The sequence below is a fragment of the Oryctolagus cuniculus genome, chromosome 6, assembly GCF_964237555.1.
Source record: "Oryctolagus cuniculus chromosome 6, mOryCun1.1, whole genome shotgun sequence".
In the NCBI taxonomy this organism is placed as follows: Eukaryota; Metazoa; Chordata; class Mammalia; order Lagomorpha; family Leporidae; genus Oryctolagus; species Oryctolagus cuniculus.
The window spans coordinates 38,353,905-38,371,101 of record NC_091437.1 but is presented as its reverse complement, the minus strand read 5'-3'; the positions used below and the strand labels follow the sequence as shown (position 1 = coordinate 38,371,101).

General features: G+C 48.0%; 1 protein-coding gene across 5 annotated transcripts in view; it reads left to right on the top strand.

Moving 5' to 3' along the window:
• Positions 1-17,197, top strand: part of SLC36A3 (solute carrier family 36 member 3) — a 27,889-nt gene extending 10,692 nt beyond the window's left edge. For 2 of the 5 annotated variants that reach the window (XM_051844392.2, XM_002710169.5), the window contains 6 exons: positions 270-354; positions 1,295-1,513; positions 3,388-3,486; positions 4,161-4,327; positions 8,773-8,942; positions 14,266-17,197. In XM_051844392.2, the coding sequence (XP_051700352.1) occupies positions 270-354; positions 1,295-1,513; positions 3,388-3,486; positions 4,161-4,327; positions 8,773-8,942; positions 14,266-14,534 (1,009 nt within the window). In that variant the 3' untranslated portion in view covers positions 14,535-17,197. Of the gene's footprint in view, positions 1-269; positions 355-1,294; positions 1,514-3,387; positions 3,487-4,160; positions 4,328-4,624; positions 4,680-8,772; positions 8,943-14,265 lie in introns of all 5 variants that reach the window. The other 3 variants (XM_051844390.2, XM_008255279.4, XM_051844393.2) reach the window with 3 other exon arrangements.

Below are 17,197 nucleotides of genomic sequence, written 5' to 3'. Positions count from 1 at the left end.
ATGCAAGAGTGTGAGTGTATGTATATATGGATACATACATATATAATGTAATTTGAGACCAAAAATTAGCAATCAGAATATTTACTTAAAGGGCATAAAGACATTAATGATACTATTCCTTCAACTTTCTCTGTAGGCCTGAAATATTTCAAAATTTAAAAAAATGGGGGCAAGTAGCAGTAGAAATAATTGCTTCAAAAAATGAGCACATTCTGCTAAAGCCACATTCATGTCTCTCTTCTCTCTCTGCCTGTTCTTTTCTTCCCCAGGTACATCGTCAGCTTCTTACTAATCATCACGCAGCTGGGCTTCTGCAGTGTTTATTTTATGTTTATGGCAGACAACTTGCAGCAGGTATCCTGGGCAGGTGGGAGAAAAGCAGAGCTCCTGCTGTCAGGCTGCGGGCTGCATTAGTAAAACCTCACTTTCAGGCCCTGGGGGGAGGCAGCGGGACTGCCACGCCCTCATCAGACCTCGTGGGAAAGTCCTGTCAGCCCTGGGAGCAACATTTTAAAAGGATCATAGAGAAGCCCCTGAGAAGGCTGAAAACTGCTTTCAGAATCTCAGGGTTGTCATGCAGAAGCTGCCTACCTAAACATAAAGCATGCGAGCTGCCGCCTTCCCTTCCGCGATAGGAGGCAGTCCGCACCAAGTCCTCGCTGCTTCCTCCTTGGTTCTGTCCGCTGAGTCACAGTGGCTAGAACTGCTACAACTGCGCCGGTCCAAAGCCAGGAGCTTCTTCCTGGTCTCCCACTGGGCGGCAGGGGCCCAACCACATGGGCTGTCTTCTACTGCTTTTCCAGGCACCTTAGCAGGGAGCTACTATGGAGCAGCCAGGACTGGATGCCCATATGGGATGCTGGCGTTGCAGGCAGCGACTTTACCTAGAATGCCACAGTGCCAGACCCCCATCCCTGCTTTTTATGTTTGGGAAGGGGAAGGATTAGCCTGACTGTGTTAGCTGAATATCTTCTCTTATCTCTCCCTTCCTCCACCCTCTGGCCAACCAAATATATGACAACTCAATTTTTAGCTCATCAACAGGCACTACAGTTAGGGTTGCCAGATTTGTTTCCCCCCAAAAAATAATAAAATAAATAGATAACCTCATTTTTTAGAATTTCAGAAAAGTAGTGAATACATTTTTTTTACTATGAAAATGTCCTTTGCATTATTGGGCCTACACTTATATAAAACAATTAACAGCTAATCACCTGAAATCAAACGTAACGGGGTGCCCTGTATTTAGGCCAACTCGCCTAACCGCACTGCCTTTCCTGTGCTCTGTATCAAGATAGCGGAAGAAGCCCATGTCACCTCCAGGACCTGCCAACCCAGGAAGATCCTGGTGCTGCGGCCCATCCTGGACATCCGGTTCTACATGCTCATAATCCTGCCCTTCCTGATCCTACTGGTGTTTGTCCAGAACCTCAAGGTGCTGTCCATCTTCTCAACATTGGCCAGCGTCACCACCCTGGGGAGCATGGCTCTGATCTTTGAGTATATCGTACAGGTCTGTGCCTGAAGCCACGGCAGAAGGGGGCCAGGGGCCAGAGCCTCTGAGACACCTGGGAGGGTGATTATCACAGTGGGCAGGCGAAGGTGAGGCAGGTGAGCCCCTTCTCTGGGCATCCCTGCCACGGTGACCTGTGGAAACACTTGTGCCCCACAACTATGCCAGCTCAGCAGCGCAGCAACAACACCCTTACCCTCCTCCTCATCGTCCTTGTCACCTTGAATAACGATGAGTCATTCAGCAAGCATTTCCTGAACACAGGCTGTGATGCAGGCAGTGTTGGCGGGGCCAGGGATTCAGTGGTGAAAAATAAGTCCAGGGAGTCGCTTTCATGGAGGTGGCGTCCTCCTGGGGAAATAAACATCGAACAAATAATCAGCAAAAATTCTACATGTGGTAGATAAAGGGTGTGTGATGAAAGAAGGATTTGATTTACTTGTTGACAAGTTCTTTATGTCAGTTCGACTCTTCACCATGCTATGGTTTTAGAAGTACTATCTTTATCTTCAAGGTCCAGATGAGGAAACTGATAAACAGAAAGTCATTTTTCTACTAACTCCAGTAAGTTTGCTTCCCAAGCCCTAAAATGCCACCATGATTGTTCCATTTCTTTGAGTCTGAAAGTCTTTGGTTGTATTAGTTTCCTAGGGCTTCTGTAACAAGACATCAGACATATATTGGCTTTTAACACAACACAGGTTTGTTTTACAGTTTGGGAGGTCTCATTGGGTTAAAATCAAGGTGCCCACAGGGCTGCACGCCGGAGGCGTCAGCGGGGAATTGGATTCTGGAGGCTTCCAGAGGCTGCCTGCCTGGCCCAAAGCCCCCTCCATCATCAACACCGGCCACGTCAGAGCCTTTCTTGTGCTGCCACCTCGGGGCTTCTTTTCTCATTCCCTCTTTGTCTTTTCAGGACCCTTGTGCACCGGTTAATTCTGGATATCCTCATTTCAAGCTGATTTTAGCGAGATCCATCCCATCTGAAAACTTACTTTTCCCCTGCCATGTAGCAGAACATATTCAGGTGCCAGGGGTTAGGCCCTGGGCATCTCTGGGGAGCTGTTACTCTCTCCACCCTGAGGTCTATTAAAGGAGCCATTCCTCCTAGATCCTAGGTAGCTGCTGCATCAGGCAATGGACTGCACAGCCCAGGGAGAAGGCATGGCAAAGAGGCATTAGAGGCCTGGGGAACAGGGGACCTGGCCTCTGCACTAACTTGTAGAGTGACCTTGGGCGAGTCCCTTCTCCTCCCTCTCTCCTGCTTCCCTACATGTAAGGATGAAAGGGTTCCCAAGACCAAAAGGTGCAAACAACCCAACCGTCCACTGGCTGAGAAATGGACAAACAAAATGTGCTGTATACATACAATATACTATCCAGCCTTAAAAAGAAATGACAATGCACACCACAAGGTGGATGAACCTTGAAGACGTTAAGGTAAGTAAAATAAGACACAGAAAGATGTTATGATTCCACTTCTATTAGGTACCTTCAACAATGGCCAGATTTATGGAGACAGACAGTGCAACAGGCAGTACCAGGAGCTGGGCAGTGGGTGTTACTATTTAGTAGTCGCAGAGTTTCCATTGGGAATGATGGGGATGGATAATGGTGAAGGGTGTGTAACAATGTGAGCATACTTAACGTCAGTGAATTGTATGCTTTAAATTGGAAATTTCATATATTGTGCCTTTTGCTACAACAAGAATAAATGAGTAGCTGTTTGAGGAGATTGGCTGATATCTTGGTGGGCGCTGCAACCACAAGTGGCCTCCATCGACGTGGATGTGACCCGGCTTCCTCCCAGGCAGAGACTGGGGACGGCGTCCACAGCAGAGCGAGGCCAGCGCCCTTTTCTTGCTTTCTTCCAGGGGATCCCATTTCCCAGCGACCTTCCCCTCATGGCCAACTGGGAGACCTTCTTGCTGTTCTTCGGCACAGCACTCTTCACGTTTGAGGGTGTCGGCATGGTAAGACTGACCCCCAGGGCTCCTCTGGGCGGCCTGTTGCCCTTCCAGTTGTCTGAATGTACAGGTCTTATGAAAAGCACAGAATATAGGGGCCGGCGCAATGGCTCACTTGGTTAATCCTCCCCCTGCGGTGCTGGCATCCCATATGGTCACCTGGTTCTAGTCCTGGTTGCTCCTCTTCCAGCCCCTTCTCTGCTGTGGCCCAGGAAGGCAGTGGAGGATGGCCCAAGTGATTGGGCCCTGCACTTGCATGGGAGACCAGGAGGAAGCACCTGCTCCTGCCTTTGGATCGGCGCCGTAGCAGCCATTTGGGGGGTGAACCAATGGAAGGAAGACCTCTCTCTCTGTCTCTCTACTCACTGTCTATAACTCTACCTGTCAAAGAAAAAAAAAAGAAAGAAAAAGAAAAAGAAAGGTGCAGAATATGGCCTCCTCCTGACCAAGGGCAAATCACTGCCCACACACGGGGAACCCATGGGAGCTCACCAACCAGCCTGATTTCATAGGCATTCCTGGTGAAAAAAAAAAAAAAAGGGGTGGAGCCCCGTGGAGCAGCCCCTTCTGACCAGCCCAGAGGAGGCCATCAGTGATCAGTGCTTGCGGGGGAACCCAGCCCCTCACACGGTGCCACGTCTCTGTCTACCTTTTCATTCCCAAACTTTTCTGACCTCCAGGTTCTGCCTCTCAAGAACCAGATGAAGAATCCACAGCAGTTTTCCTTTGTTCTGTACATGGGCATGTCCCTGGTCATCATCCTCTACATCTTCTTGGGGACACTGGGCTACATGAAGTTTGGGGCAGACACCCAGGCCAGCATCACCCTCAACTTGCCCAACTGCTGGTATGTCCCTATCCATCTCAGTGAGGGTGGGAGAGGCTTGGGATCTGAGAGTGAGTATCAGAAGGGGGCATGCCATTGAGCTGTTATTAACAACAAATATTAACTGTTAATATTAGTATTAATTACAAAAATAGGTCTGTGTCATAATCCAGGCACTGTGCACTACCTCACTGAATTCTTTTTATAGAAATTTATCTTTTTAGGTTTAAGATTGAATATTTTTAAAGATACTGCCATATTCACCTCACATTAGATATTATATACATACACATATGTACTGTTTTTTCTTGAAAACAGGGACATTCATATCACAGAACGAAGGATTCATGACAGTGATGAGGATGTGAGGAAAGTAGGTAGAGTATGTTATCAAAAATGGATCTACCCTGTGACCCAGCTACCCCACTCCTGGGAGTGTATCCAAAAGACATGAAATCAGCATATGAAAGAGATAGCTGACTCCATGTTTATAGCAGCCCAATTCACAGCAGCAAAGATATGGGATCAACCTAGATGTCCATCAACTAATGGTTGGTTAAAGAAAATGTGGTGTATATATATATATACAATAAAAAGAATTTGCAACCCAGTGGAAGGATCTGGAGCTCAGTGTGCGAAGTCAAGTAAGCCAGACCCAGAAAGACAAACAGCACATGTTTTCCCTCCTTTGTGGAAGTTAATATAGAGACCGTGTAAAAGTTGTGTGGAAGTCCTACCGTTTGGTATATGGTTCTAGACATTGCTTCACTGACCTACACCACGTACATGACAATACCTCCTTGCAGTCTTCCACTGCCCTGTGCCCTATGAGTTTGTATTATTGTTACTAACTCCGTTTAATAGATCAGGAAGCTCATGTTCAGACAGGCTGTAGTGACTTTCCCAGCTCGTGCTGTGAGACGCTGAAACTTGAATCCAATCTGTCAGACTCTGCAGTGCAAAGCCCCTGAAATAGGAATGATCTGAGAATGTTTGGGAAACAAACAGCAACAACAAAAAGTAAACCTCTAATGACTGGAGTCCCACACGTGGACGTAACTCAGGCCCCCAATTCCAGAAACAGCCCCACATTTGTTGCTGTGCTCCAGTTGGAACCTGCTAGATTTCTTGTATTCATTCATCCATCCATTCAGAAAACATTTTGGGGGCAGACCGGGAAGCATGCACCATCCAGTGTAAACTGTTACTGTTGCGATGGCAGTACTGGGGTCATAGTAACAAAGCTGTCAGTACCACCTCTAAAGCTAACCCATGGGATTTGCATCCCGGTTCTTTTGTGACCTTGGTCAAGTTGCCTAATCTTACAAGCCTCATTTCTCCCCTCTGTAGAATAAGATGTGAATGCTTGTTCATATCAGTCAGGGTAGACTAGGTTATACTCCAATAATAAGTAACTCCACAATCTCTGGGACTGAACACACAGAGCTTTCTGCTATGCCCGTGCTGTGCAACCTGTAGAGGAGAGCTGGAGCCCAACCTGGATGGAGCAGCCCTCTCTAACATGTTGCTGGTTAGCGTGGACGAGGGCGCCGTGAGTCACACCTGTGACCATCAACCTGGGGACTCTTCACCTAGGAGTGACGTATATTGGGCAGTCAAAGCCTGTGACAAGTGTGATTCCACCACGTGCCTAGCAGTAAGTAGGCGGTGCACTGCAGACACCACTGTAGCCCTGTCTCGTAGAGGGTGAGGATTGGCTCGTTTAATCCACGGAAGTACTGAGAGAAGGGCTTGGTGCTCGTGAAGGAGGCATCATGTGTTAGCTGTTTGCCCTGTAAGGAATCCCTGTGGCTTGGTCTTTAAAAAAAAATATTTATTTATTTATTTATTTAAAAGTGTTACAGAGAAGCAAAGGCAGAAGCAGAGAGAGAGAGAGAGAGGTTTGTTTTTTTTTTTAAATATTTATTTATTTGAAAGTCAGAGTTACACAGAGAGAGAAAGGCAGAGGGAGAGAGAGGTCTTCCATCTACTGGTTCACTCCCCAGTTGGCCGCAACAACGGCTCTTCTACTGCTTTCCCAGGCCATAACAAAGAGCTGGGTTGGAAGTGGAGCAGCCAGGGCTTGAACCAGCGCTCATGTGGGGCACCGGCACTGCGGGTGTCAGCTTTAACTGCCACAGCACCAGCCCCAAGAGAGAGGTCTTCCACCCACTCGTTCATCCCCCAAATGGCCACAAAGGATGGAGCTGGGCTGATCAGAAGCCAAGAGCCTGGAACTTCTTCCAGGTCTCCCATGTGGGTGCAGGGGCCCAAAGACTTGGTCTGTTTTCTGCTGCTTTCCCAGGCACACTAGCAGGGAGTTGGCTTGGACGTGGAACACCCAGGACTTGAGCTGGTGCCCATACAGGATGCTGGCACTGCAGGCGTTGGCTTTACCCAGCTTGGTCTTTCTGAGATGAATGGAATGCTGTAGCACTCATGTAGCACAGAGCCAGAAAATGGGGGAAAATGTCACCAGCCCTACCCACCTCGCTGTATTTTGGTGATGACTATAAAATGGGGAACATCTTTGCAATTCTGCCTCGTTTTATTCAAGTAAGGCATCATCCTAATATACTGTTTTTGTTTGTTTGTTTGTTTTTTGACAGGCAGAGTGGATAGTGAGAGAGAGAGACAGAGAGAAAGGTGTTCCTTTTTGCCGTTGGTTCACCCTCCAATGGCCGCCACGGCTGGCGCACTGCGGCCGGCGCACTGTGCTGATCCGATGGCAGGAGCCAGGAGCCAGGTGCTTTTCCTGGTCTCCCATGGGGTGCAGGGCCCAAGCACCTGGGCCATCCTCCACTGCACTCCCTGGCCACAGCAGAGAGCTGGCCTGGAAGAGGGGCAACCGGGACAGAATCCGGTGCCCCGACCGGGACTAGAACCTGGTGTGCCGGCGCCGCTAGGTGGAGGATTAGCCTATCGAGCCACGGCACCGGCCCCTAATATACTGTTATTTCTTTGGGCAATCTAGCATGCCACCAGCTGCCTTGGGCAGGGTACCTTTCAGACCTGCGACTCCAGCTTAATAAAAAGAAATGTGGGTATTGAGCTCCATCAGGATTTTGTGAACCTGACTGGTCCTCAGAATCTCCAGGGCAGGCTTAAATTAATAGCCCTTCCCAATAAGAAAAGACCAACAACCCAGGAACAGACGGGCAAAGCGCATTAGCAAGAAGTTTGCAAAGAGATTTAAAAATGGCGGTTTCCTATTTGAAAGAATAATGGAAATGCCTATTTTAAAAAATACAATAGCAAAGCCTAGCATGCATTCACAGGTGGTTTTGGCAAGCAGCTACTTTCAAACATTTGGGCAACAAATGGGCACCATGCATAACCTATCAAAGTTTAAAATATATTTTAACTTTATTTGTATTCTAAGATTATTTTTGCCACCGTATTTTTACTTCTGGGGTTGTATATTGTATCTACACTGATAAATGTCCAAGGGTATTCTTTGCAGAAGTATTTACATGGTAAAAGACCAGGAATATTCTAAACATGGTGAGCTTGAGAAAAATTTACAGGATATCCATGCCGTTAGAATACTGACCAACTATGAAATACGAGTAGAAAAGCCAGATCTATTGGCACTGATAAGTAACAATCTCCAAGAAATATTTGCTGGGAAAAAAATACAAAGTTCAACAGTGTGTAAGAGGAATACCACTGAGTGTGCCTGTGCATGTACCTGTGCACGTGTGTGTGTGCACACGGACACCTGTGTTCTCCAGGGTTGTGTAGATGCAGATCACTGCTGGAAAGGCCACAAGACCACTCTGAGTGGCCTCCTATGGAAAGGGGACTGGAGACTGGGAATAGGGGCAGGAGGGATGCTACTCTCTGCATGACTTCTACTACTTTAAGCAGCTACGACCTTTAAAAAAGTTTTTTTTTTTTTTTTAGAAAACATAGGTTTCCAGGCCAGCGCCACAGCTCAATAGGCTAATCCTCCGCCTTGCAGTGCCAGCACACCAGGTTCTAGTCCCGGTCAGGGCGCTGGATTCTGTCCTGGTTGCCCCTCTTCCAGGCCAGCTCTCTGCTATGGCCCTGCTTGGGCCCTGCACCCCATGGGAGACCAGGAGAAGCACCTGGCTCCTGGCTTTGGATCAGCTCACCACGGCGGCCATTGGAGGGTGAACCAACTGCAAAAGGAAGACCTTTCTCTCTGTCTCTCTTTCTCTCTCACTGTCTACTCTGCCTGTTAAAAAAATAAATAAATAAATAAAAATAAAAAAGAAAACATAGGTTTCTGAGCCACAGGCCTATTGACTCAGAATCTCCAGGGATGTGTGCAGTTAATGAGCTTTTCAAATTGCCTGAGGCCAGTCGGGCCCGAGTTCTTGGTCAGCAGCCACTTCTTTAACGCAGGGACAGTGAGCAGCTTTCAAGCCATGAGTGCGTCCTCCTTGGCCCTCCCTGGGAGCTGTGTTGCATTTCACATCCTCTTGATGATTTGTCCGCAGGTTGTACCAGTCGGTCAAGCTGATGTATTCTGTTGGCATTTTCTTCACCTATGCCCTCCAGTTCCACGTCCCAGCCGAGATCATCATCCCATTCGCCATCTCCCAGGTGTCAGAGAGCTGGACACTGTGTGTGGACCTGTCTGTGCGCACGGCCTTGGTCTGCCTGACCTGTGAGTAGGATAAGGGGACACCCTCTGCCCAGAGCTGTGACAGGGAGCCACAGTGGCATCTCACCATCTCTTGTTGGCTTTGCCTTGCTTTCTCTGTGATCTGGGGCAAGTACTTCATCCCTCTGGATCTCAACCTTTCCACCTGAAAAAATGGGCTTAGTAGAACTATGGCTTAGTAAAGATTACAGTAATCTCCACTGCCTGCACATAAAAAGTGGACACTGGCTAATTTATGGGAGAAAGAAGCATTCGTTCAATTTCCCTCCTAAATGCCATGACTATGCCGACATGATCTAATACTAGAAATGTAACATTAACAATTGAGGGAATGGTGGTGCGGAGAGAATAATAGGTCAGTGCTAAGTGACAGAGCCAGGATTCGAACATGAGTTGTGTAGCACCAAAGCCTGTTACCCTCATACCATACCATTTTCCTTCCTATCAAGTCTCCTATCATTAATAAACTGGGGTTTGACTCTAGGGAAAAACCCCAGGAGGCTGACTTGCTGAAGAATTGGGCTGAGGTTTTGGGTTCATTTTTTTTAAAAGATTTATTTATTTAGGCCAGTGCCGCAGCTCACTTGGCTAATCCTCCGCCTGCAGCACCAGCACCCTGGGTTCTAGTCCCAGTTGGGGCACCGGATTCTGTCCCAGTTACTCCTCTTCCAGTCCAGCTCTCTGCTGTGGCCCGGGAAGGCAGTGGAGGATAGCCCAAGTGATTGGGCCCTGCACTTGCATGGGAGACCAGGAGGAAGAACCTGGCTCCTGGTTTTGGATCAGCGCAGCACGCCGGGCATAGCAGCCATTTCGGGGGTGAATCAACGGAGGGAAGACCTTTCTCTCTGTCTCTCTCTCTCACTGTCTAACTCTGCCTTTCAAAAAAAAAAAAAAGATTTATTGATTTATTTTGTTGAAAGGCAGAGTTACAGAGAAAGAGGGAGAGACAGAAAGAGAGATCATCCATCCACTGGTTCACCCCCCTGATGGCTGCAACAGCCAGGGCTGAGCCAAACCAAAGTCAAGAGCCCAGAGCTTCATTTGGTCTCCCACATGGGTGGCAGGGGCCTAAACCCTTGGGCCATCTTCTGCTGTTTTTCCCAGACCATTAGCAGGGAGCTGGATCAGAACTGGAGCAGCTAGGACTCAAACCAGTGCCCATATGTGATGTCAGCATCACAGGTGGTAGCTTTAACCCACTATGCCACAGCGCTGGCCCATTGGTGCGTTCTTTCCTTCTCTCTTAATCACTCCCTCCCTTTCTGCATTCTCCCGTCCATTCATTCCCTCATTGGTGGCTGTAGATGCTTGGGAAGCATCATCAAGGGGACTAGGGAATTCTTTCTCTAGAGCACGCCCAGAAGAAGAGGATCGGAGAAGGTGCCTATGAGTAATGAACAAAAGGAGTAGGGATGTTTGCTATGGAGAAGCAAAAGCCCTGAGGATCTTTATATTGGTGCTTGAATGCCTGTGGGATTATCAGACAAAGAGGAAAGAAAATTCAGTCTTAAGGAGTTCCAGGAGTCAGAGTTTCAAGTCAAGAGAATCGAGTCTCAGTACGAGGTCAGGAAAAACCATGTAACTCTTGGAGGTGTCTAGCAAAATAATGGGTTATCGGATAGTGGCATCAGAGCTGATTGCCAGCAGAAACAGCACACCTGTCTGCTTTGAGGTTTTAGAGGGAGTTCCTGGTCCCTACCAAGATACCAGGTACCTAAAAGAAATGATTCCTAAAATAAAGGGTGTTGGCTAAAGAGCAAGATGGAGTGGTTCGGGCCACCCACGATCAGGCACAGTGTGGTTACAGAACCTGACCTTTTAATGCCATGACCCACTTCTGATATTTTTTAAAAAATATTTATTTATTTATTTGAAAGACAGAGTTACACAGAGAGAGAAGGAGATGCGGGGTGGTGGTGTGGTGGTGGTGGTGGTGGTGTGGTGGTGGTGGTGGTGGTGGTGGTCCTTCCATCTGCTGGTTCACTCCCCAATTGGCCACAATGGCCGGAGCTGCGCCAAACCAAAGCAGGAGCCAGGAGCTTCTTTCAGGTCTCCCACATGATTACAGGGGCCCAAGGACTTGGGCCATCTTCTACTGCTTTCCCAGGCCATAGCAGAGAGCTGGATCAGAAGTGGAGCAGCTGAGACTTATACTGGTACCCATATGGGATGCTGGCACTGCAGGTGGTGGCTTTACCTGCTAGGCCACAGCACTGGCCCCCCACTTCCAATATTATGAGAAAACTCTGCCTCATCCTTCATTCATCCATCAGTTCTGCTACCCCTCGTTCATTCAGCAATCTGTTGAGCACCTAAATATGCCTGGCCTTGTGCTGGACACGAAAGCTACAACAATGCACAATGCAGAGCATAGCGGCCCTGTTGTCAGAGAGTCTCCTACTCAGTGGCAGATGTGTGCGAGGACAGAAAATCACAGCATGGTCTGATGAAATCTGCCATGGTACTACACAGTGAGTAAGGTCACAAGTGCAGGGAATGCTCTTCATGTCACAGGGTCCTGTAACAGCCGGGGCCAGGTCAGGGAGTCCTGCCCAGAACTGAAAGATGAGCAGGAGGTAGACAGAGCAGTAAGGAATACACCATGTGTAGGAAGCAAGCTGTGCCAGATCTGAAGCAAATATTTGTCTCTGCCCCCCCCCTTTTAAGACTTATTTTATTTATTAGAAAGATAGAGTACAGAGAGAAGTAGAGACAGAGAGAGAGGGCTTCCATCCACTGGTTCACTCCCCACATGGCCGCAACAGCCAGAGCTGCGCTGATCCGAAGCCAGGAGCCAGGAGCTTCTTCCAGGTCTCCCACACGGGTGCAGGGGCCCAAGGACCTGGGCTATCTTCTACTGCTTTTCCAGGCCATAGCAGAGAGCAGGATTTGAAGTGGAGTAGCTGGGACTATTACTGGCACCCATGTGGGATGCCGGCGCTTCAGGCCAGGGCTTTAACCTGCTGTGCCACAGCGCCGGCCCTCTGGCCCCTTTGGAGAACTAAAAGCATAGAGATGAGAGGTGAGGTCCCAGAGTGTGCAGAGTGGCCAGTTTCCGAGGAGCCTGGGCCATGGGGAGCTGTGCCAGGGCTCTTGGGGGTAGGTAGGCATGGCCACAACTGGACCCCGTTGGGTACCCTCTGGGCCACCTTGCATTATAGCTATCCCTGAATGTCTTCCCTGTCCCCTCCGTGTGAGCCCTCCAGGGGGACAGATGCTGATGTCTGTCTGTACCTCCTCGGGTAAGCAGCTTCTTAATCCGCTGATGGAGGAAAGCTGTGGCCAGACAGCTGTCCCAGCTGTGAGAGTGCGAGTGTCCCTCCTGCTCTGATGGGGTATTTCAGAGTAATTCAGAAGGAGGCGATGCCTTCTTAAGGACCCAGAAAACTGGTATGGATGCTTTCTAGAGCATGTTTCCTCCAATTTGTCCATAGAAAATCACAGGGTTGTATAAAATTATATCAGGTATGGATTCATTCAAACATTATCAAACATTCAAACATTATCAAAATCATGGATTTCCTAAGGAAAATCCATGTTCACAGTATATATAAGAGATGGAGACTTAAGAGTGTTTATAGAAAAGATGGGGAGTATGCGACTTTATTTAATTTTTATTTGGGATGTGCAAAGAAAGTGAATTCATTCCCCAGATTATCCACAATGGTCAGGATCAGGGTGGCTGAGGCCAGGAGCTGGGAACACATCCATGTCTCCCACATGTGTGGCAGGAGCCCAATCACTTGAGCCATCTCTGCTACCTTCCAGGGTCCACCATTAGCAGGAACCTGGAATCAGGAGCTGGAGCTAGGATTCGAACCCACAACCTGTGGTTAACCCAGGCTTAATCGCTAGGCCAAATGCCTGTCTCAGCCTTCCTATTTTATATACTACTTAATTACTAGGATCCTTTTAAATCTAGGACAATTAGTAGTTGAGATCCCATCCATCCTTTTGTCTAAGAAAGGTTGTGATACAGAGAGAACAAAGTTCGATTCAGTGTTTACATAAGCCCATCAAAGCAAAGAAGATGTTCCTAAAGCCCCGAGACTGAAGTGGACACCCCCGGTTACAGCACAGGGAGCGGCTCATGCGGAAGCTCATCCTGGTGGCATCTCTGACATGGCTAATACTGTGGTGTTTGTTCATGAAGAGATATGTCCAGGTTTTGAAAACATGCTGTTTTTAGAACATGTGTGGTGGATGTTATACATCCTTTGCTTGGTGGTGGTCTTCAAGAGTGAGTCCCCAGCCCTCAACCTCCCAACGTCCATGGGTACAAGCTTGCTTCCTGGAGCTAGGATTCGAACCCACAACCTGTGGTTAACCCAGGCTTAATCGCTAGGCCAAATGCCTGTCTCAGCCTTCCTATTTTATATACTACTTAATTACTAGGATCCTTTTAAATCTAGGACAATTAGTAGTTGAGAGCCCATCCATCCTTTTGTCTAAGAAAGGTTGTGATACAGAGAGAACAAAGTTCGATTCAGTGTTTACATAAGGAGCAAGCGTTTGTTGATTTGCTATGGCATGGCAAGTTGTTCAGTGTACGTGAAGGGCTGCACTGGAGAGGATTTAGGTCAGGCATCCCAGGGGATTCTCATCTCAGCCCCGGGTGACAGTAGGCAAGCCCAGTGCCCTCCAGAGCTCCGGATTCCCCCATCTACAGTGAAGAGGCTGTAACTGCTGAGTGGTAGAGGAGTCTCCCAGCAAGTAGTTCATGGGTAAAACCCGCTAGGAAATAGGAAAGGAAGTGCATCTGTTTTGGTGGTTGGAGCAGGGGAGGGGGTGGCAGCACAGTGCCGCAGGGTAAGCCACTGTTTGCAACACTGGCATCCCATATCAGAGCACCAGTTCATGTCCCAGCTGTTCCACTTCTGATATGGCTCCCTGCTAAGAGCTTGGGCCCCTGCAGTTTACATGGGAGACCCCTATGCAGTTCCACTGCAGCCATCTGGGAAATGAATCAATGCACAAACAATCTCTGTCCCCCTCTCCCCATCTCCCCCTCTTTCCCTCTCCCCCTTTCCTCGTCTCCTCCCTCCCCGCCTTCTTCCCTCTCCCCCTCTCCTCCCTCTCCCTCTTTCCCTCCCACCCTCTTCTTCTCCCCATCTCCCTCTCTCCCTCTCTCTCTCTGTCATTCTTCCTTTCAAATGAATAAGTCTTTAAAAAAAAAAAAAAGAGTGGGGGTGGTGGCAGTGTAGAGCCACAGTGCCTGACCTACTGCCCAGGCTCTCAGGCTTATATGGAAATGTAGGGCTCCAAAGCAGTGGTTTCTGAGCTCCCTTCTTGCAGGAACCCTCAGTGACCCTAAGTTCCTCTGCAGGTGTCTCCGCCATTCTCATCCCCCGCCTGGACCTGGTCATCTCCCTGGTGGGCTCCGTGAGCAGCAGCGCCCTGGCCCTCATCATCCCGCCCCTCCTGGAGATCACCACCTTTTACTCTGAGGATCTGAGCTGTGCCACCATTGCAAAGGACATCATGATCAGCATCCTAGGCTTTTTGGGGTGCATATTCGGGACATACCAAGCCCTCTATGATTTGATCCAACCCGTCAACCATTCCATAGCCAACTCCACAGGTGTCTATGCATAATTCTCTATTTTTATTCTAACAGCACTCCCTACCTCCCATCCCTGTTTGACTGCCATGTGGATGCTATATATATATTCATCAAACCCCAACATCTCTATCTTAATTAGTGACTTCTTTATCTTTCCAAGAAAAATATTTAAAAGACGTAGGTTAGGATGGATGCCTCTCAAGAGACGCCTGTTTTGGTTTTGGATTTCTTCTGTGGCCTTTGTACCTCTGATCCAAAATCCTATTCAACCATTCTTATTATCAGCTTCATTTGGGAGAAAAGTGTCACTGGGGGGCCAGCACTGTGGCACGGTGGGTTACGCCATCGCCTGCAATGGCAGCATCCCATGTGAGCATCAGTTCAAGTCCCAGATGCTCCACTTCCAATCCAGCTTCCTGTTCATGCACCTGGAGTATCAGCGGAAGTTGGCCCAACTCACCCTGTGGGAGAGCTGAATGGATTTCCAGGCTCCTGTCACCCACGTGGGAGAGCTGCATGGATTTCTTTGGCTTGGCCCTGCCCTAGCTTTTGCAGTATTTGGGGAGTGAACCAGCACATGATCTCTTCCTCCCTCTCTGTTAACTCTGCCTTTCAAATAAATAAATCTTTTTTTAAATATGTCATTTGTCCCAATATCCTAGAAACTGACCAAGTGTAAATGTAACAGAAATTGTTTACTTTCTAGTGCCAGGGCTACCATTCAAGCGTCAGATATGGAAGAGTATACATTGAGGGAAGCAGGCTTTGCCAGCTATTCTGATAGGAAGAGTCACAGAGCAGAACCAGAACTGAGCAGTCGTTTGTCCAGACTCGAGCTCTGGGCTGATTTCCTATGGGGCAATGGGCAATTTCCCCAAAGTCTCAGTCTCAGTCATCCTGGCTGTGAAGTGAAGAGTTGGATTAATTGACTATTAAGAGCTCTTTCTACTCTGACACTCTGAAAGTCAAAAAAAGAAGTTAATTTTTCCTCTAACCACGTGTGTGTGAACAAACAAGTTTCCCATCAGCTAGTTCTCTGTTGCCCTGGAGGTAGCAGCTGGCTGAGGGATAACAATGTATTTTCTAGTAATCTTCCATGCCATGTGTGTCTGGCAGGGACACCTAGATTCCTGTTAATGCCTCCAGGAGTGACTTTCTTCCCTGGGAGGAGATAACTTTGCTTTTTGTTTTTTCCTTCTCTGATATCTTAAAGCCACTTAGAGCTAATTTAGGCTGATGGGGACGAGCAGAAGGATTCTGTAGTCATGTGCAAAGACTGTTGATCTGCATCTTTAAATACTGGTTTAGTCTTGGAAAGAATTTTGAAAACAGCCTTAAACTCTGCAAACAGGGGCGTCCCTTTTGCTATGGCTTTTCTTAAAGACCATTTTATAAAATGTAAGTCTTAAAATGTGTAACCCTCGGGACCGGCACTGTGGCATTGAAGGTTAAGCTTTGGCCTGCAGTGCTGGTATCCCATATGGATTCTGGTTTGAGTCCCAGCTGTTACACTTCCAATCCAGCTCCCCGCTAAAGAGCCTGGGAAAGCAGTAGAGGATGGCCTCGAAGTACTTAGGCCCCTGCACCCACCTGGCTGGAAGAGGCTCCTGGCTTCGACCTGGGAGATGAAGATGAAAGCTTGTTCTCTCTATTTCTCTCTCCCTCTTTCCCTCTCTCTTTCTCTCTCTCTCTCTCCCTCCCTCCCCTCCTCCCTTTCTTTCTCTCTCTCTATTTCTGCCTTTCAAATAAATAAATAAATCTTTTTTAAAAAACTATAATCCTCTAATCTACCAATTTCACTTCTGGAATTTATCCTAAGAATCTTTTGTATTTACAAAGATGAATGCAAAAGGAGAGTTTGTATATTTTTTTAAAAGATTTATTTATTTATTTGAAAGACAGAGTTATAGAGATGAAGAGACAGAGGAAGAGAGATCTTCCATCTGCTGGTTCACTCCCCAAATGGCCTCAACAGCCAGAGCTGGGCCTATCTGAAGCCAGGAGCCAGGAGCCTCTTCCGGGTCTCCCAGGTGGGTGTAGAGGCCCAAGGACTTGGGCCATCTTCCACTGTGTTCCCAGGCCATAGCAGAGACTTGAATCAGAAGTGGAGCAGCTGGGACTCAAACCGGCGACCATAAGGGATTCCAGCGCTGCAGGCCAGAGCTTTAACCCACTGCGCCATCCACCAGTCCCAAGTCTGTATCATTTCTAATCATGAGAAACAAACTTCCCATATTAGGTTAAATAAATCATAATTCATCCAGAAAATAGTATGATGCCCCTAATGTTGCAAAAATGTATCCATTTTCTGTTGCTATGAGAGAATTGCTGAGGTTGAGGGACTTGTGAGGAATACAGGTTTGTTTTGGCCTGCAGCTCTGGAGATGGGAAGCCCAGAGCCTGGAGCCACACTGCTTGGGTTCTAATGAGGGCCTCCTGGTGGAAGGGCAGGTGGGTGCTTGCCGAAGAGACAGGACAAGGCCAGCCGCATACCCAATCCAGTCCTACCGGAGCTGCGCGGATGACCTCATCCCCTCTGAAAGGCCTTACTGTCTCTCAACACTGTCACCTTGGGAACCACATGTCAGCATGTATCTGGAGGAGACAAGCTGTATCCAAACCATAGCCAGCAGTAAAAATGTTTCTATGTAGTTTCATCTGTTAACATTTTATATACCACAGTATAGTGATCAAA